Consider the following 21,419-nt stretch of genomic DNA (forward strand, 5'->3'; position numbering starts at 1 on the left):
GATTGCCATGGCACTAAATAAGTAAATTAATTTAGGTAGAATTATCATTTTTATTATATTAGCTTGGCCTACCCTACTGATGTTTTTCCAGTTATTTAGATCTGACTTCATTTGTGTGAAAAGCAGTTTTGTACATGTGCTCATATAGTTCCTGGGTTTGTTTTGGCAAATAGACTCCCAAATATTTTAGATTGTCTACAGTTACTTTAAATGGAATTTCTCTTTCTACCTCTTGCTGCTCTACTTTGTTGGTAATATATTGAAATGCTGATGATTTATGTGGGTTTATTATATATCCTGTAACTCTGCTAAAGTTGTTAATTATTTCAGGTAGTTTTTTAATTGATTCATTAGGATTCTCTAAGTATACCATCATATCATCTGTAAAGAATGATCGTTTTGTTTCTTCATTGCTTATGCTATTTCCTTCTTCTCAGCAATTTTTGTCAAATAGTGAGTATTTGTCTCCAAAGTTTAGATCTTTGGATTTATCAAACGCTTGATTATTCTGGTCATTTACTACTGTGTACCTAATCTATTCTACTGATCCATCACTCTATTTCTTAGCCAGTACCAGATTGTTTTGAAGATTACCACTTTGTAAAACAGCTTGAGATCTGGTACTACTAGGCTACTTTCCTTCACATTTTTAAATCACTGATTCCTTTGATACCCTTGACCTTTTGTTCTTCCAGATAAATTTTGACATTTTTTCTAGCTCTCTAATTTTTTGGTAGTTTGATTGGTATGGCACTGAATAAATTAATGTATGTAGAGTTGTCATTTTTATTATATAGACTCAGTGTACACATGACAATTAATATTTTTCCAGTTGTTTAGATCTGACTTTATGTGAAAAGTGTTTTGTAATTATGTCCACATAATTCCTGAGTTTGTCTTGGTATTTTGTGTCATCTGCAGTTCTTTTAAATGGAATTTCTTTTTCTATCCTATTTTTTGCTGAACTTTGTTGGTATTTGAAATGCTGATAATTTATTAAAGTGGCTTTATTCTATGTTCTGAAACTTTGGCAAAGTTAATTGTTTCAGCTAATTTTTAGTTGATTCTCTAGGATTCTCTTAAGTATATCATCATATGATCTGCAAAGAGTGATAGTTTTATTTCCATATTGCCTGTTATAATTCTTTCAATTCTTTTTCTTCCCTTATTGTTACAGCTAGCATTTCTGGTATAATATTAAATGATAGTCATGACAGAGGGCATCCTTGCTTCTGATTGTATTGGAAAGGCTTCTAGCTTGTTCCAAATATAGATAGTGCTTGCTGATAGTTTCAGATTGATACTACTTATCAATCAAGGAAAGCTCCATTTATTCCAATACTTTCTAGTGTTTAATAGGAATGAGTGTTGTATTTTGTCAAAAGCTTTTTCTGCATCTATTGAGATAATCATATTATTTTTGTTGTATTTGTTATTGATATGGTCACTTATGCTGATAGTTTTCCTAATATTGAACCAGCCGTGCATTTCTGGCATAAATCCCTTCTGTTCATAGTGTATGATCTTTCTGATATATTGCTGTATTTTTTTTCTTGTCTTGTGATATGTTGCTGTAATCTCATTGCTAGCATTTTATTTAAAAATTTTGCATCAATATTCATTAGGGAAATTGGTCTGTAGTTTTCTTTCCCTATTTTGGCTCTTCCTAGTTTAGGTATTAGCACCATATTTATATCATAAAAGGAATTATTTTATTCTGCATCTTGGCTGCATCACCTCTCTGTAAGGTAGGATAGGTACCATGCTTCTTCATTGATTTGATATAGTTTTCATTCATCATTTCATTGATCAGAGTTCTTAAATCTTTTTAAAAACAATTTTTCAATTGATACGATTATTATTGTAAAGTTAATAGACATCGCAAACACTAACAGTGTAATATATAAATAAGAATAGAAAAGAGGATTATATATGAAACTACCACAATACTGTGTAGTATGTCTTTGTCCAATCATAACTTCTGTACATATTTAAATGTTTCATTGATGCTAATTTATTTCATTTCTTTTCTTTGGAGACCATTATATGACTATCTACAAATCTCCATATCTACTAAAAGCTTTCACTCTTTTTTTTTTTGTTACTTTGCCCCTCCTACCATCCCTGCCCTCTAATTGAAGGGAGAACAAGGATGAAAAATAAAAGCCTCAAAACGTGCATTCATAGATTGGCAAAACAAATTCCTATATTGGCCATGTCCAGAAATACATGTTTCTGCTTTTTTTTTGTTCATCACCTCTCTGATTGGGAGAGAGTGGTTTGTTTCAACATCATTGTTTTATACTTTTTTATTATTGTATTGACCAGAGTTCTAAAGCCTTTCAGTATATTTTTAATAATGTTATCATTTTATGAAATGATCTCCTCTGCTTATTTTTGATATGTATTAGTTCATTGGTCTTTCCATTGAAACTATTCATGTCATCATTCTTTGTGGCATAATAATATCCCATTAGATTCATATATAAGTTTGCTTAACCATTACCCTACTGATAGACGCTCCTTTTGTTACTAAAATTTTTACTACAACAAAAAGCTATTATGTATTTGTACAAATAGATTTTTCCTCTTTCTTTGGTTTCTTTGGAATATGGATCAGTAGTGGCTCAAAGAATATCTTTTAAGGCATAGTTTCAAATTGCTTTCCAGAATAACTGAGCTAATTTACAGCTCTATCAACAGTACACTAGTGTGCCTGATTTAACATAACTACTCTAACATTTGTCCTTCTCTTCTTGTTATCTTTGTCCATAGGTTTGTAGATAGCTTGGATTTTTTTTTTCCTTTGAAATCTACCTGTTCATATCCTTTGACGTTCTTGTCTTTCAAAGTTCCATTTCTTTATAAATGTTATTACTGTATAAATTTTTCTCCTGATTCTGCTTCCTTTACCCTTCATTAGTTCACACAAGTCTTCCCAAGTTTCTTTGAAACTGTCCCTTTTTTATCACTTCTTACAACATAATTATTTTCTCTAAACATAATACTTTTCTGAAATCTCATAAAAAAATCTAGAAAACTGTCTTTCCCTCACTTGAAGAATCTACCTTGTTTTACTACCATTGGGCTTCAGAAACCAGTGTTTAGGAACTTTAAGCTACTTCAAATAAAAGATTCCAACTCCTACCTCTCAATCCCAAGCCTCTTAACATGTTCACACAGTTAAGTTGTGTTCTATGATATTTTAGCAACTCCAGTAAACCTTGACAACATTGTTGCCAGAGTAGATTTCCATTTTCCTTGACTGCGGTGACATTTGGCAAGAATAGTTTATTCAGAGCATGCAGCTAGGAAGAAACTTGATAAGATCAATTGAGGTGGAATACGTAGTCATTTATTCTTGTCAGTTTTTCTTGAAGGATTTTTGTTTCCTTGTTTGTCATTGTGTTTTATCCCAGGAAAGCCAACCTACAATAAAAGAATTTTATTTAAAATAATCACAATACTTAATTAAGTCAATGCCAATTGCAAGGTTATAACTTCTTCATGTACTTTGTGGTACCAAATACAACTAATCATTTATCAGTTTTTTACAAAGGTATATTTATTGATAAATCTCCAAGAAATGCACTCTAAGTCTTTAACTAAATGAAGATAAGCTTATATTTCTAAATAGCTTTTGAATATCAAAGGAACTTTTCCACTAGGTATATTTATAGATACCCCTTAGGTTCCAGAGTAAATTAATAACACCTAGGCCATTGTTTTACACTTGTGCCCCTTCCTCTAGAAATAGAATGGAAAGTGAACTTTTTTTCCCAAAATTAAGCCTCAAAACTCATAAAGCAAAGTAAACATGCTTTCCTGAAATTGATGCTAAATTAAAAAAAACAAACATAAATTGGTATTAAAACAGTAAAATGTTTACTACCTATAAACTGTGGAACATCTGAATTCTGAGGGTTGAGAATACTGTGGCAACAGAAGCCACACCATAGTAGCAAAAAGAATTTTGAAGCAAATGAAAAACCAGATGTGGTTGAGTTTGTGCTGTCAGCAAGTAGAGACCCCAGTAACATCCCTGTGGAGGAGCTGACTGTGTGATGGACACCCAGCATCATGTATTTGATCTGAGAAGAAACCTCACTTAGCTAGGCCAGAGCAGTACCTGTTACATGCATGACGTTAAGTTCCTTAGTAACCAGCTCAGTAGTGGGATCTTAGAGAATAAATGTGGATTTGGGTGTTACATAAAAATTATTATATAATTGTGGAATTATATAATAAACATTATATAATGAAAATTAGAGGACAGAGTATTCTTTTGGCTATCTTCAGGAAGAAGTCACTGACTTGTGAAACAGATCTTTTGTTCATTCTGCTTTTACTTAAATTCTTTAGAGAATTCCCTCTCTAAACAGAATTTTAAAAGGAGTCATAAGAGGACATCTCTTATATCCCTTAGATCAGAGAGATAGTAGGTTATTTCAGACTAACCTGAACTTCTTACAATCTTTTCTCAGTTCTCATTGCTTTTTTTTTTTTTTTTTTTTTTTTTTTTACTTCTCTACAGCCTTACCTTGGCAATCACCATCTTCTCCTGGATTCTTTCCATGTCTATTTTTAAAGTGTTTTATAGCTAATGTATATTCACTAAATGCTGTTAATGAAATAGTGAAACATCATCATATGAAAATATATTTCTTTTTTTTAAGTAAATTATTGCAAACAGCTTTAAATAATATCAGGTAATTCAACCTGCATTTTGTGTATATGTGTGTGTATAAAAATAATTAAACTTTAATAAAAGATCTTTAATATGTAGATCCATACAACTCCTTCTATTAGATGTTTTCCATCCATATAGATGTTCTATATGAAGACTGATCTGATAGTACTGCTTTCAAAATAGTATTTCCTCTTGAATGTTGATTATTAAACTATTAAAAGAAATGACTACTTTCAGTTTATGTAGTACCTACTGTCATCTCTTTCTCTGTTTTTTTTTCCCGTTGTTTCTTAGGTGTGGTAGCCCTGTCATGGTACCCACTTGGTTCAGCTGATGATAATGGGAAATCTACAGATGAGTTGGTACCTGCTATTTTGGATAATGCTCATAAATATAATCTAAAGGTATTTTCACAAAAATTTACATAAGTAATTATTTTGAATAAGCAAAATAATAATTCTAGTCTAGGAAATAGATAAATTATGTAACCATTTCAATTAGAATCTTAATTTATATTGCAAAATGTGACTTTATATCATTTTGCTACAAATGTATTCAGTTCATAGGGAAATATAATTTGGAGCTAAATTTCACATCTTTTTTTATATATATTTGTGGTTATTAATATTTTTTCAAATAACTTTTACATGTATTTATGTCCTTATGGACGATCACAAACATTTTAGCAACAAAGTGGATGAAAATGAATGAATAATGAAAATTTGGCTTTGTTATGGGGATTGAAGGCAGCTAGGTAGCACAATGAGTAGAGCGCCAGGCCTGGAGTCAGGAAAACTCATCTTCCTGAGTTCAAATCTGACCTCAGACACTTACTTACCCTGTACAAGTCACTTCACCCTGTTTGTCTTGGTTCTTCATCTGTAAAATGAGCTGGAGAAGGAAATGGCAAACTACTCCATTATCCTTGCCAAGAAAAGCCCAAATGTGTCACAAAGAGTTGGACAAGACTACTGAACTTATGGGGATCAGAAATAGAAATTGACTGATTTTAGATGTTTTGTCCTTATTTTTCTCTTTGAATTATAAATTAATATAAGACATATTTAGAACAAAATCAAATGCTTGGAGAATTTAAAGAATATATGAGATATGTAATATAAAAATAATAGAACTAAAAAAACAGAATCAGAAGAGATCATTTGAGAAAGCATTGATAAAACAGGAAGCTTCTGCCATATTTTAAGAGATAATAATAGTTGAAATTCATAGAGACCCTGCTATTTGCTAGGCACTGTGCTGAGTGCTTTACAAATATTGCCTCATTTGATCCTAACAACAACCCTAGGAGGTAGGTGCTATTGTTTCCATTCCACAATTGAAGAAATTGAGGCAAGCAGGTTTAATAACTTGCCCAGGGCCATAAAAGAAAACTTAACAGAAGTAGTAAAACCAATTATTCAATTAACAAGAATTTATTAAGCACCTGTTATGTGCCAAGCACTGTGCTGTGTGTTTTGGTTTCAAATCATAAATGAGACCATCCGTATCTTCAAGGAACTTAGATTCTAAAGGTGAGAACAGCATGTACACATTTACATACAAAATGGGCATGTGTAAAGTAAATATAAGGGAATGGGAGAACACTAATAAGTGGGGGAATCAGGAAAGACAATATGTAGGAGGTATGCTTTGAAGAAGATTAGGAACTGATGTTTGAAGAAAAATAGGGATTCTTAAGAGTCAAAGGTAAAGAAGGAGCATGTATTCTGGGCATGGGAGAAAATCTGTGCAAAGGTACAAAGACAACAAAGGTACAATCAATTGGCATGTATAATGAACAGCAAGAAAGCCACTTTGTCTGGACCATAAAGTTCATGAACAAAAGTAATACATAGAAAGCCTGGAAAGCTGGGTTGAAGCAAGAGTGGGAAGGGCTTTAAAAGCCAAATGTAGGAGTTTGTATTTGATTCTAGTAATAATAATTAGCCACTGGAGTTTAGTGAGTGACATAATGAAACATGTGCTTTTTAGGAATATCATTTTGTGATATTCCTATCAAAAATAGGTTTTTGGAGGATAGGCAATTAGGAGCCTATTAAAGTAGAGAAGTAAAGGTGAGATTTGATATGAAACTGAACTAATGCAGTGGCTATATGTGTGGAAGAAGAAGATGGATGTGAATATGTTAGAAAGGTAGATCAACAAAATTTGGCAACTGATTGGATATGTGATGTGACAGGACTCAAGGATGATTTCAAAGTTAGAAACTTGGGTGCTTAAGATGGGGTTGACCCTTTACTAGAAATACAGAAGTTAATAAGAAATTAGGCCTGGAGGGAAAAGATAATGAGTTCTGTTTTGGACATGTTGAATTTGAGAAGCCCACAGGACAAAGGGATGTGAGAGACCAGAATTTAAACCAGATTTTAAAACCAGAATTTAAAAGGATAGACCGGAAATATATACATAACATGTATGCATACACACATATATATGCATACACACATGTATATGTGTGTGTATATAAAAACCAGTTTGGAATGCTAATAAGTAAACAAAGCCTAAGAAAAAGAGATATAAGGTGAAGTTTGTTAGTGATAGAAAAGATTTCAGAGGGCACAATGTAAGAGGCAAAGAAAGCTGGATTGGTACATAGTAGAGGAATAGGGGATGAGAAAATGAGATTTGATGGCAGGGCAGAAGGTGTAGACGGTGTGTAGCCATAGGGAATGCAGTACCTTTAGGCTAAGCCTAACTCTTAAGAATCCCATAAATGATTCTTTTTAAGTGTTAGGAAACAAGTGCTGTTAAGTTGTAAAGGTCAGACATTAATACTTGTCAGTCATCAACAAATGTTTATTAAGTGCCTACTATGTGCCAGGCAGTGTACTAAGCACTAAGGAGACAAAGACTAAAAAAGTCTCCACCCTCAAGGAGGAGTTTATTCCAGTGGTGGAGACAACATGTAAATGCTTAGGTACATACAAGATATATACAGAGTAGAAGAAAATAATTTGAAAGAAGGGACTAATAACAGTTAAAGAGGTGGAGGGGTGGAGAGAATGTAAAAACGTCCTGTGGAAGATGAGACTTGAGCTGAGGATTAAAGGTAAAGCATTCCAGGCATGTAATGAACCAGTATAAAAGTACAGAGACAGAAAATGGGGTACTGTGTGTGAGGAACTGCAAGTAGTAAATTGCATTTAGGTTGTGGAATACATTGAGCAAAATAAAATGTGAAAAAAAAAAGTCTTAAAAAACTTTAAATGCCAACCAAAGGAGTTTTTATTTAATCAAGAAGGCAATAGGAAGCCACTGGAGCCCATTGATTAGGGGGATAACATGGTCAGTATTTGTACTTTAGTAAAATCACCTTGACAGCCAAGTGGAAGATGGATTAGAGTAAGGATTTGATGCAGGAATACCAATTATAAGGCTATTTCAGGCTATTGCTATCTCACTAGGTGAGAGGGTCTGAGCTAGAATTGTGACTGTCTATAAAGAAAGAGATAGAAGATTTAACAACAGATTGGATATGTGGGGTGAATGAGAGTGAGGAGTCAAGGATGAAATCCAGGTTAAGATCTTGGGTGACTGAGAGGATGGCCATACCTTCAACAATTCCAACAAAATGATAGTTTTAGGAAAAAGATGAGTTTAGTTTTGGACATTTGGACTTTGATATCCAGTTCAAGATGTCCAAGATCCTGTTGGTGACTGGAACTCCAGCTTAGGAGTGAGACTAGGGCTGAATGTATAAATTTGGGAATCATCTTCAGATAATTGAACCCATGGGTGCTGATGAATGAGATGGTACAGTGTGAAAAGAGAAGAGAACTGAGAACAAAGCTTTTAGGGGACCTCCATGGTTAGTGGATGTGACATGGATGATGAGCCAACAAAGGATACAAAGGAGTGGGTGCAGAGATAGGAGGAGAATCAGGAGAGAACAATATCAATATTGTGAAAATCCAAAGAGGAGAGTATCTATAAGGAGTCAGTGATCAATAATGGCAAATGATATAGAGAAAGGTGAGGATTGAGAAAAGATCATTCAATTTGATCTTGAGGTCTGAGGTTCCATAAATCTTTTACAGTATAGTAGTACAGCTAGCAACTTCAGCAAAGATTTCAGATTTGAATGGGATAGTTTAGTCCCTAGCTGAACCTTGAAGAACTGATATGTTAACTACACACTGGGCTGTAGGGCAAAATACATATCAGAAGGATAAAGTGGTAATAAATAGAATTCTCAGGTTACCCTTTGAAAGAATTCAAAATGTAATACCCCAAGAAACTTGATTCCAAAATTCTAGACCTTCCAAAACAAATTTCAAAGTATTATAAGCAGCCAGGAAAAAAAAAAAGAGCCCCTAGTACCTAAGAAACCTAATCAGTGTGAAACAAGATTATATAGCAAATAAAAGAAGGGAAAGAAAAGCTTGTAATACCAAAGGCTAAAGAAAAAGAACTACAACCAAAAATAATTTAATCAGCAACACTAAGCTCAATCCAATAGAGAGGAAAAAGGACTTTTATTCAAATCACTGACTCCCATGTATTCCTCTTGGGAAAACACTGCTGAGGAGAATCTTTAAAACAGAAACACAGGATATAAGGGGCATCTAGGAAGGCAAATATGTTTGAGCAACTTGAAAGGGCTAAATAATAATCAAGTGCTTAAATCAAAAGATTGACCTGTTTCCTAACACTTAAAAAAAACTGAATTACCTTCTGCCATTTACAGGATTCTTAAAAGTGAGGCTTAGTCCAAAGGTACTGCATTCTCTATAGCTATACACTGCCTACACCTTCTCCCCTGCCACCAGATCTCATGTTCTCATCCCCATACACCTCAGCCCTATTCCTCTACTATGTCAGAGGCCGGAAGACAATATTGTCTTTTCCAAACTCTTCCATCTTCAAGGAGGCAATATCAGAACAAAGAAAGACAAATTTTGGGTTTGTGTATGTGTGTTTTTAAAACAGAGAAGATAGGGGGGTGTAGAGAAAAATACTGGGAAAGAGGAATGAGGAAGAAGACTAAGGAACTTAGTGTTTTTTCAGAAGTGGTACAATAAAAAATGTTATCGACAAAGAGAGGGAGTAGAGGAAGCAGACATTTCATGAACATGAAAGATTGAAAAAAAAAAACGTTTACAAATATAATAAGCAGCAGTGTGGATGTGGGATGAGAGGGGTTTAAAAAAATTTATAGAAGTGAACAAACAGTTGTCACAAGGAAAAAGAAAAATGGTTCCCAGGGTAGTACTACTTAACAAAGATAAGTTAAAAGGAGGGTGAAGAAAATAATCAATGATCTATTCTTGGTCTGTGTGAAGAGGGGAAGATTTTAGGATTGAGATCAGACAGTTGCATTTGGCATTGAATTATTAGAGTCAATTAGTAGTTAAGTTACTAGAATTGAATTCATTCCTTTTTTCTGCCCCAGTTCTTTTTTCTTATAAAGAGTAGGGTAGAGGTTCAGGGAGACAAAAAGAATAAATATTATAATAGGATTTGATGGAAAGAAAAATAAATCTAACAATGGATGTATTTACCCATAAAACTGAGGAATATAACAGAATGGATAAGAAAGTAAAACCCAACAGTGTGTTACAGAGATTAAAACAGTAAATTTGAAGTTTGAACAGAATCTAATATGCCTTAGCAGAATCCAAAAAAGTATGAATGTCAATCATAATCTCAAAACAAAGGAACAGAAAAAACAGGTATTAACAAAAGAGATAAACAAGAAAACTACAACTAAAAGGCGTCATAGAGAATATATATGTATCAAATGACATAGCATCTAAGTGAAAGGGAAAAGCTAATTAAGTTACTATGAGAAGTAAACAGCAAAACTGTAGTTGTTTAGAACTTCATGTGTCCCCTTCAGACCTGAACAAATCTAACAAAGATATATAGGAAAGAAGTTAAAGACTAAAAACCTTTAGAAAATGAAACATCATAATTATAAATGTACAAAGCTATAAACTTAAATGAAAAGGATAATTATAGAATGACAAAACATCCGTATTAACATATCTCTGGTTGAACACTGATAAATGTGTTTTTGTATGGAATTAATGCAAATCTATAAGAACTAGAGAAAATGGAAACATATTAACAAGTTACTTTCAAGAGTATATGCATGCCATCAAAAACCATATGGAAAAATGCAAATTAAAATAAGTCTGAGGTTTCACTTCACACTGAGTAGGTGGGCAAAGATAACAAAAGAGTATATATATACATATACATATATATAAAGAGTTATGTATCTGGACATCTGTTTATATCTAGAGAGCTATAGAGATCTATATCTTTCTGTAGAATTTGGAGAAGATAATTAGGGCAAGAAAGTAATACTATACTGTTGGCAAAACTATGAATTGGTTTAAGCGTTATCAAAAATAATTTAAAATTATACTCAAAAAATACTAAACTGTTTAATCTTTTACTGGTCAGTATTACTATCAGGCCTCAAAAAGATAAAAATCAGAAAAAGATCCTATATACACAAAAATATTTATAGTAGCAGGTTTTTTTTTTTAGTAGCTGAGAACTAGAAGAAAAAGTGGGTACTCATCAACTATAGAAAAGTTGTACAAATTGTGAGTGAATGAATGAATGAATAAAGCATTTACTAAGTGCTTACTGTGCTAAGTGCTGGAGATAAAAGATAGACAAAGATCGTCCTTGTTCTCAAAGAGTTCATGTTCTAATGAGAGACAACATATGGAAGGTTTAGCTGCAAGTTAGATAAAACAGCCCCATGATCCTTAGAGTATAGTGGTACATTAATTGTGACATTAAAATGAGAGTTGTGAAAGAGTCAGAGAAATTTGGGAAGATTTGTATGAACTGATAAACAGCAAAGTAAGGAGAATCAAGAGAAAAATTTATATTAGACCACCATGATATAAAGAAAAACAACAATGAAATACTTAGAAACTCTTTTGTCAGTATAGTTAGTTCAGAGGATGTGAAGTTTGGTGATGCCCGTCATCTTTCTGCAAAGAGGTGGTGGACAGGAAGAGAGGAATGACCCCACTGTATTGGTTTATTTTGCCTGGCCACACTTTTTTTTTCCTATTTGGTAGATGATTAGAGGTAGGGAGTAATGGGGAAGTATTCATGATCCTTACAAACAAAACATTTAAAAAGAGAGAAGGGGTGACTAAAGAGAGTTGGCTGTGCTATAAAAACCGTGAAATAGGGGTAGAGACAAAATGCTGGAGTAGAGACAACAACACAGCCAAACTGTCTCAGTATCCCCCTCCAAACAACTTTAAAATAAGGCCTCAAAATGAATTCTGGAATGGCAGAACCAACAAAAGTTCAGGGTGAGACATTTTTCCAGCCTAAGACAACTTAGAAGTTTGGCAGGAGAGTCTGTGACACCAGTATGAGGTTGAGCCAGAGTGCACAGGACTGCAACAACAACAGTGGCCCTTGGAGGTGGCCACAATAACAGCAGCTTAGGATTCCCTCAGTCCAGGGAGGAAAGCTGGTGGCAAAAGGAACAGATGGTCAGAAAGTGATTATAAGAAATTTTGTTGGCAGTGGGTGTGAGGCCTGGCTCTGTTTGGTACCTGTTTTGCATAGTTCTGGGTCACAGTTCCAGAGTAGAGAAAAATGCTTGCAGTTTGTTATAAGAGAGCAGGGGCCCTGGTTGCAGTTCCAAGGCAGAGGGGAGTGCTAAGGCTTGTGGCTACAGGAGAGCAGGGAACCTGGTCATAGTTGTAGGGCCAAAAGGAGTGCTAGAATTTGTGGCTGCAGAGGAGCATGGGTCTTCACTGGGTAAAGGCCAAATCATTAACCAGAAGAGCAGAGACCATACCTCTTTCTGGATTGCACCATTTTAGAAGCACCAGAATCTTGCAGACCTCCAGAACTAGTTCTGAAAACAGAGCACAAAAAAAAGCATGAAGCTTGGGACAGTGTCTCCTTACCTTCAGGTGAGCAGAGCCCAACTTTAACTTAAAGTTAAAAGTCAAGAAATAGTCTGGAGAAATGAGTAAACAACAATAGAGAAAGAATTTGACCATAAAAAGCTACCATTTATGAATTGATGCAAAGTGAAATAAACAGAACCAGGAGAACATTGTACATAGCAACAGCAATATTGTATGATGATCTACTATGAATAACTTAGCTATTCTCAGTAGTACAGTGATTCAAGACAATTCTGTAGGACTCATGATAAAAGGTACTCTTTGTCTCCAGAGAAAGAACTGGTAGAGCCTGAATGCAGATTGAAGATACTTTTTCTTTATTTTCTTTATTTTTCTTGGTTTGTTTTTTTTTTTTTGTCTGTGTTTTCTTTAACAGAAGGACTTACACGGAAATGTGTTTTGCATGACAACACATGTATAACCTTTGTCAAATTGCTTGCCTTCTCAACAAAGGGGGAAGAGAAACGGAGAGAATTTGAAACTCAAAATTTGAAAAAAGTGTTAAAATTATTTTTACATGTGATTGGGAAAAAAATAAAATATTTAATAAGAAAAAAAATAAACTACCATGGTGGCAGGGAATACCAGGATGCAAACTCAGAAGAAGGTGATATGAAAATATCTACAAGCAAAGCCTCAGAGAACAAATTTTAATTCCATACAAGCCGAACAAGAATTCCTAGAAGAGTTAAAGAGATAAAAGTGGTAGAGGAAAAATTGGGGAAAAAAATGAAAGTGATAAAAAAAAATTTTACGAGAAGAAAATTTAACTGCTTGATTAAAAAAATAGGAAGGATAAAAGATACTGAAGAAAACAGCACCTTAAAATAATTGATCTAATGGCAAAAGAGACACAAAAATTCACTGAAGTAAAAAGCAGAATTGGCCAAATGAAAAAAAGAGGTACAAAAGCACACTGAAAAAACTGATTCCTTAAAAATTAAAATTGGTGAAATGGAAGCTTATGACTCCATAAAACATTAAGAAACAAGAAAACAAATCAAAAGAATAAAAAAATAGAAAATAATGTGAAAATATTTCATTGGAAAAACAACTGATCTGGACAATAGATCAAGGACAGATCACTAAAGAATTATTAGACTGCCTGAAAGCCACAATTAAAAAAAAAAAAAGAACCTAGACATCATATTCCAAGAAATTATAATAGAATACTGCCCAATTTTAGATCCAGAGGGTAAAATAGAAATTTAAAGAATCTACTAATCACCTCCTGAAAGAGATCCCAAAATGAAAATTCTCAGGAATATTGTAGGCAAATTCAAGCTCCCATGTCAAGGAGAAAATATTGCAAGGAATCAGGAAGAAGTAATTCAAATATCATGGAGCCACAGTCAGGATCACATAAGATTTAGCAGCCTCCAAGGAGAGGGCTTGGAATGTGATATTTTGGAAGGCAAGGTAGCTAAGATTATAACCAAGAATAACCTACGCAGCAAAATTGAATATAATCTTTTTTTGGGGGGGGGGGATTTTTAATGAAATAGAAGATGTTCAAGCATTCCAGATGAAAAGACTAGAGCTAAATAGAAAATCTGACTTTCAAACACAAGATTTAAAAGAAGCATAAAAAAGTAAACATGAAAAAGAAGTCATAAGGGACTCAACAGTGTTAAAACTGTTTACATTCCTACATGGGAAGATGATACTTGTAACTCCTAAGTGCATGAGAAACAGAAAATGATTGGTGGAAGATCATAATAGATAATAATGGTACTGATTTGGTTTTGGGGTTAACTTTACGAAAAAAAGATAGCAGCCTCTTCCTCTGAGACTGGAGGGAATAAGTCCATTCAAGAATTTAGAGAGAAACTTGGAGATCATCACCATATAGATGAAGAAACTGAGGCCTGGAAAGTTTGAGTTGATTATCCCAGGGCATAAACAGGTAGTAAATGAGTCATTTAGGATTTAGGCAGATTCTCTGCCTCCACATTCACTGCCCCTTATACAAGTTGAATGTCTTTAACATTCTCATTGAAGTAAGAGCTAAGAATGAGGTAGAATTGAAGCATGAGGAGAGAAGAGAAGGTTTGGTACATACAGAAGATGTATAGAATAATTATTTTGCAGTGGTGAGAGGGGGCCTTATTCAAGGTTTGATAGCATAAATTTGTGCTCAGAATAATTTATTGATTTTTTAATAACATTTGGAAGCTTAAGATTAGAAGTGGATGAAATGAATGGCAAGGTTTAGGGTTAGCAGGACAAATGGTCCATTTTATATCTCTATTTCTATACAATATCTGAGTAGAGAAAAAAGAAGAAAATGGAAGGGAACTTCATTGGAAACCTATTTATCTTTTTTTTTTTTAATTTTACACACATACATACGCACACAACATTTGTAGACTAGCACGCGATAATACATTTAGTTTTATAGCTGGTCAGGGATGAAGTCAACAAACATTTATTAAGTATCTACTATGTGGTAGGCATTGAGTTAACACTAGGGATTCAGAGAAGCAAAAAACAGTTCCTGCTTTCCAGGAGCTGATAGTCTAATGGGGAGATAACATGCAAACTTGGTGCAGAATAAATTGCAGTCAACAGAGGGAAGGCACTAAAAGTAATTTGAGGAACTGGAGATGACACTGTGTTTGAGAACCTAGATGATACTAATAGGAAAGATATGAAGCGGGTGGGGGGGGTTTGGGGGAAAAGATAATTCGTTTGGTTTTGCACATGGTGATTTTAAAGGTGTCCTTATTAGAAGCCACAGTTGCTAAGAGAGGAAAAGGAAACAAAATAGTCCTCATCACTGGATTACCAGACTTAAGGGAACTGAGAAGAATGATTTAGTAAGTCAATAAGCATTTATTAAACACCTACTATCTTCTAGGCATCGTACTAAGCTGGGGGTGCAGAAGGCAAAAAACAGTTTCTGCTCTCAAGTCACAGTGTTCCTGGAAAATTATAGGGGCAGGGAGCCCAGGCCCCTATAGGGTTAGGGAACATATGACATCCCAACTTGAAAATGTATGCATGTTTTCTTACGGTTTTCAAGGAGGCAGATGATTTGAAATTGCCTTTCCTCTTGTTTTCCAGTTTGCTTTTTTGTTGTTGTTCAAGATATCTCATATGGACTAATGTTTCGGTCTTTTTGTATTTGTCCTGTTGTTTCCTGTTGGATCATTGAATTTTCACATCTTTTTCCTCCATTCTATTTTTCAGGGTCATTACTTGGATAATGTTTTCCATTTTCTATTCTAAGATCTTTCATCTCTTGCTTTAATTCTTCCTTATTTTTATACATCTGTTCTTGGTATCTTGTGGCCAGTACTTTCTTGTTTCTGGGTTCTACAGGTAATTATCATGGATTAGTTTTCTTCTTCGGCATTTTATCTCGAGGTTCCCCATAGCATTTCTTTCTCGTATTAATAATTTTCTTCTATTTGCCTTGGTCTTCAGTCTCTCCATTAGGGATGTCTAGTGAAGACTATCTTTCTTGTTTATTCTTTTTGACTCTTCTTGCCTCTGAAATTACTAGAGTCATTGTCACCCAGCAGAACTCAGGTGGGAATGGAGAGCTAGAAGGGGCCAGACTTAACTCTCGGTCCTAAACCTGGAGTATGGCAGCCAATCAGCCTGGGTTTTTATCCTTGTACCCTCTAGCAGTCTTGCTCTTAGATACCAAGGACATTTTGATTCAGAATAGAATGTTTCAGTTTGGGTACTTAATATTTGTGCCATACACCCTCCATAAGCCTTAGGTGGGATGGACCTCTACCCCCTTACAGAAGTTCCATACTGTAATATGGATGGAACCAGACTCAGGCCTTGTCACCTTCATCTGTTTTAGAAAGGACTAGCCAGCCCATTTTCCACCTCTTCCCACAATCCTGGATTGGACTGTGGCAGTGAATTTCACCCTCTTTTATCACTGCCCCCTCTCACAATCCAGGGTGGTGCAGGCAAAGTCCAGGTTCTACTTCCCCTGTCACCTGTGCCTCTACATTCACAGCTTGTAGGATGGTGCTTTGTTATGCATTTTCTTTTTTCTTTTTCTTTTTGCCTGTCAAAATGACCTCATTGGTGTTTTTCATAACATCTCTTCTCTTTTTGGAGAATATCCAGTTATTTTGGCACTTTTTTTTCCATTATTCTAGAAGTAGCTTCAGAGGGAACTAGACTGGGCCAGAAACTTTTAGATTACTATCTTTTCCAGAAGTCCCACGGAAACACATAAGGGTGGTTAGTTTCTATAGTACTGTTTGTGTACTGCTATACCTAACTCACTTTATACAGTAAATATTTTTGGTGGTTCTCCCTGAGACTCTAAAAAGCAAATTCAACATTTTTCTTTGGGGGAATTCTGTGGCAAGATCTAAACAACTGACTTAGAAGTAAGCCTTTTATAAATGTAGTGAAATCCTTCATAAGTTAAGTATAAAAGGACCTACATAATAAAGTACAGAGTTCTCCCTTTATGTAAGTGAACTGTTCTATAGACCTCTACATAAAGTGATTTTTGCATAATACAAATTTGATTTGCTGGCAGATGTGGGAAGAGAGTGAGTTAAGAAGGGTATCTACCTCACGCCCTCCACCTTCCTCCCCCCATCCTCCAGCAAGGACAGATGGGAGAGGGGCTGGGCAGGTGGGTGGGGCTGAGCAAACATCTGCTGTCTCTGAGCCAGAGGTCTCAAGTCAAGCACCTGATCTGGCTGTTGTTGCAGTCTCTCTGCTCCTCAGTTCTTTTGTTTTCACTTGGAGGGTTTTTCTGATGGCTTTGAGACCTGTTGGGTACCCTCAACCTGTTTTAGCTCATCTGCTAAACCAGTTGTACCGGGATGTAGCCACTACCTGCCACAGCTTCTTGGAGCCATAGGAGGGAGTTGGATGAAATGCAGCCACCAAAGGTAGATGAGTAGACCTAAAAAGGGCTCAGCAATCCATCACACCAGAGGAGCTAGTTCTCCCTGAACAGCCCATATACCCCTAAGATCAGCACATAGCAGAGCTAGTATTTGAACTTAGGTTCTCCAAATTTAGCATTTATTTTCTATTATGATAACTCGTGCTTCATTGGGACTAGAGAAACCCATATGTGGTAAATGATTAATAAGTCTTAGAATTGTTTTGTACTTCAAAACTGAAGATCCTGTAGGTTCAGCTAATATTCTTGAGATTTGAGCAGGTCTATAGACAGAGTTCAGTGTAGAATTTCATTTAAAATGAGGGATATGGTAAACATTCATCTTACCTAAGTCAGAGAAGCATTTTGCTTATAATTACTTCTTGTTCAAATGCTTAAGGATTCAGTTGAAACTTGGAGTTTCAGCTTTCCATGTCAACATATAACACTTATTCTTAGTCCCTTGAGTCCTAATTATCCAACAAGTGCTACCTGATTTTCAGAAAAGGAAAAGCCAAAGAACATTTTTCTCAGACATCAGGTGTCTTAACAACTCTGAGGCACAGAATAAGCATTTAGTTTTTATTTTCTAAATAGTAATTTTGATCTCACGTGAAGAATTTAAGATTCCATTATTATCAAAAAGGAAATATGAATATATCATGTAGAACTTTATAGCTCAAATATAAATATAAATAATATTTATATTCAGTTTATAACTTGTAGCTTGTGTAGTACAAAAACTACAGAGTAGAAACACTAAACCAAAACATGAAGAGACTTTAAGGTATACTTTACTTAACCAGCCTCATCAAAGAATGAATTATTTTGTATAAGTAAATTTTCTAAATAGTTTCCAGGTAAATTCTTTAAGTACGAATATTTTGATGAAAATCTTAGATTGAAAAAGCTGCCTAGAAAGAATTGGAAATTGAGGGGATGCCCATCAATTGGAGAATGGTTGAATAAGTTGTGGTATATGAATGTAACGGACTACTATTATGCTATAAGAAATGATGAACAGGCAGACTTCAGAAAAACCTGGAAAGACTTTTATGGACTGATGCTAAGTGAAGTAAGCAGAACCAGGAGAACGTTGTACATAGTAACAGCCACGTTATGTGATGACTAACTTTGATAGACTTAGCTGTTCTCAGCAATGCAAGCATCTAAGACATCTCCAAAAGACTCAGGATGGAAAATGCTATCCACATGCAGAAAAAGAACTATGGAGTCTGAATGCAGATTGAAACATACTATTTGCTCCTTTTTTTTTCTTCTGTTTTGTTCTTTCTGTCTTCTGCTTTCTTCTATTGATTCTCATTCTTCTTTACAACAAGACTAATGTGAAAACATGTTTAACAGGAATGTATATGTAGAGCCTATATCGATTACATGCTGTCTTGGGGAGGGAGGTGGGGAGGGACAGGAGAATATTTAAAACTCAAAAGCTTAGGGAAGTGAATGTTGAAAAGTAAAAATAAATTAATTAAATAAAAAAAAAAAGCAGCCTACACTTGTTGCCTCAAGTTTCTCACTTCCCATGGACTTCTTAACCTCTTATAGCATTATGGTTTTACCACCTGATGTTGTGTAGTGAGGAAGCTAGAGGATAGATCCCTGGGTCTGGAGGCAGAAAGATCTGAGTTCAAATCCTGCCTCAAATGCTTACTTGCTGTTGGATTCTGAGCAAATTATTTAACCTCTGTCTGCCTCTGTTTCCTCACTTGTAAAATTGGGGGTATTAGCACCTACCTCACAGCATTGTTGTGAGGATCAAATGAGAAAGTATTTGTAAAGTGCTTAGCACAGTGCGTGGCACATAGTAGACGCTTGATAAATGCTTATTCTTCTTCTTCCCTATCCCCAGGTACTCTTCCAGTGATCCCTTTATTACTCAGTCCAATGACTTTTTCTGAATCCTAATTCTGCTTTTCCTATCCATAGTCTTGGGTACTTTTGCCTACCCCATCCTTCTGAATACTTTCTCCTTGAATTTTTGTGGTATTTTTCTATGTGATTCTTTTCCTACAATTTGACCTATTTTCAGCCTCCTTTGCAGGATCATCACGCATGTTTTGGAACAGAGCCCTTCTCTCTCTGTGTATCTCTCTGTCTCTCCCTCCCTCCTGCGTTTCCCTCTCTGCCCCATTCTCTTCTTCTCCCCTCCTTCTCTTCCTCCTTCCCTCCCCTGCTTCCTCAGTTGTTTCCACACACTGTACACACACAAAGTCAAGGTACTCTGTTATGGTTCAGTGACTTCCTCTTGCCCTGGTGCACACTCTTTTTCTATGCTGGAGTGCTCCAAGTAGGGTATGCTCCTGGCCAGACCCTGTCCTCATGGTTCTGTATCTCTCCCGGGCTGAAAAATGACTTGTGATATTCTTGAATTTCATGATTAAGATTCTTCTTGTCACATTTTAAAAATCTGTTTGGAAGAAGTTTTTGTTTCTTTTGGGTTTTTTGGGTGGAGGCAAGAGGAGAAGGGGGATTACTCACTGTAATTCTTCTTGCTATTCTGCCATGTTGGTTTTATGGATACCAATAAAAGCATAATAGCTAGTCCTTACCCTCAAGGAGCTTACAGTTAAATGGGAGAAGAAAATGGTAACTGGAAAGTAAGGTGAAGCCAGGCAGTGGTCTACAGAAGGTGGCATGGCTAGCGATGTCTAGAAAGTGTTGTGAAGACCTGAAATGCAATAAAATAAGACCAAAACTGACCTTTCAAAGCCTCGGGAGGTTCAAGGGGTAGAATTCAAGTATTTGGTGGGGAAGGAGTAGAGGTGATGGCCCAGATAGAAATGGCATGGCTGGAGATTCTGGAAAGCACAATAGTCCAAATACTGTTATACCCATTCCACAGATGAGCAACTAACTTGCCAAAGGCCTGATAAATTGCAAAAGCCTGGACTGGATTGACCAAATAGTCTAAAGGGACTAAATAAGCTTGATCTGACTGTTCTGATACTGAATCCAAAGCCCTTTTATACTATAGCACAAGACAAGGCAAGGCAAAAAACAAGCATATATTAAGTACTTATTGTGTGCCAGGAACTATGCTAAACACATGGAATGTAAACTGTTGTTTGTCCTTTGTTTTCAAAGAGGACCAATGACATCAAAGGTCATGTCTTGACTTGTATGTGAATTGGATGTCCTGGGATGCAGTGGATGATCTTAGCGTCTTTGTTGCCTGACCAAACTCTAAGCATTCCACAGCACCTGTTTCAACTGCCTTCATGGCCATTGGAACAAACTGTTCTCATCTGTCCATTCCACTGAAGAAAGTCTTCACATTCCTGGAGTAGACATCCACTGACAGGTCTGAGGCCTTTTGGTTACCCTCAACCCTGGTTTAGCCCATCTCCCAAGAGGGTTTACCAGGCCATAGCCACTACACATCTTACACATCTTGGAGCCAGAATTGGGTAAATCAGGTGGACACCAAAGGTGGATGAGGAGGCACAAAAAGGGTTCAGCAAGCCCTTTCATCAGAGATACCCATCCTCTCGAACACCCCTTCTGCTCCTGGGAAACAAATACAAACAAAAAGATGGCTCCCTCAAGGAGCTTACAAATCCAATGAGAAAAGACAACTAGCAAAAGGGATCTAGAAAGAGGGGAAAGGGGAATAAGGGAAGTACCTAAGGATATATGGTGTTGAAGTCTGGAAAGTCAGAAGTATAGCCAGCAGGAGAATGAAGGTTGACCGACCAGTGCCCCTCCACAAAATGGAGGCCCCAAGAGGCACTCACCAATGCGAAAAGGGGGCTGGCATAGGCAAAAGGTGTTCCAGGGCGAGATAGCAGATGAGGCATGATGTTGAAGTTCAGAAAGTCAGAAGTACTTTTGTAGGAAAATGCTGTTTCGTTTTCTGTTATCTCTGTGTGTGTGTGTGTGTGTGTGTGTGTGTGTGTGTGTGTGTGTGTGT

At 35.7% G+C, this 21,419-nt stretch overlaps 1 protein-coding gene across 2 annotated transcripts in view; it reads left to right on the forward strand.

Moving 5' to 3' along the window:
* Nucleotides 1–21,419, forward strand: part of MANEA (mannosidase endo-alpha) — a 90,921-nt gene that overhangs the window by 57,488 nt on the left and 12,014 nt on the right. For both annotated transcript variants that reach the window (XM_027854560.1, XM_027854552.1), the window contains one exon: nucleotides 4,985–5,094. In XM_027854560.1, coding sequence (XP_027710361.1) covers nucleotides 4,985–5,094 — 110 coding nt within the window. The remainder of the gene's footprint in view (nucleotides 1–4,984; nucleotides 5,095–21,419) is intronic.

Source organism: Vombatus ursinus, unplaced genomic scaffold, assembly GCF_900497805.2.
Source record: "Vombatus ursinus unplaced genomic scaffold, bare-nosed wombat genome assembly UNPS02000582.1, whole genome shotgun sequence".
Classification (NCBI taxonomy): domain Eukaryota; kingdom Metazoa; phylum Chordata; class Mammalia; order Diprotodontia; family Vombatidae; genus Vombatus; species Vombatus ursinus.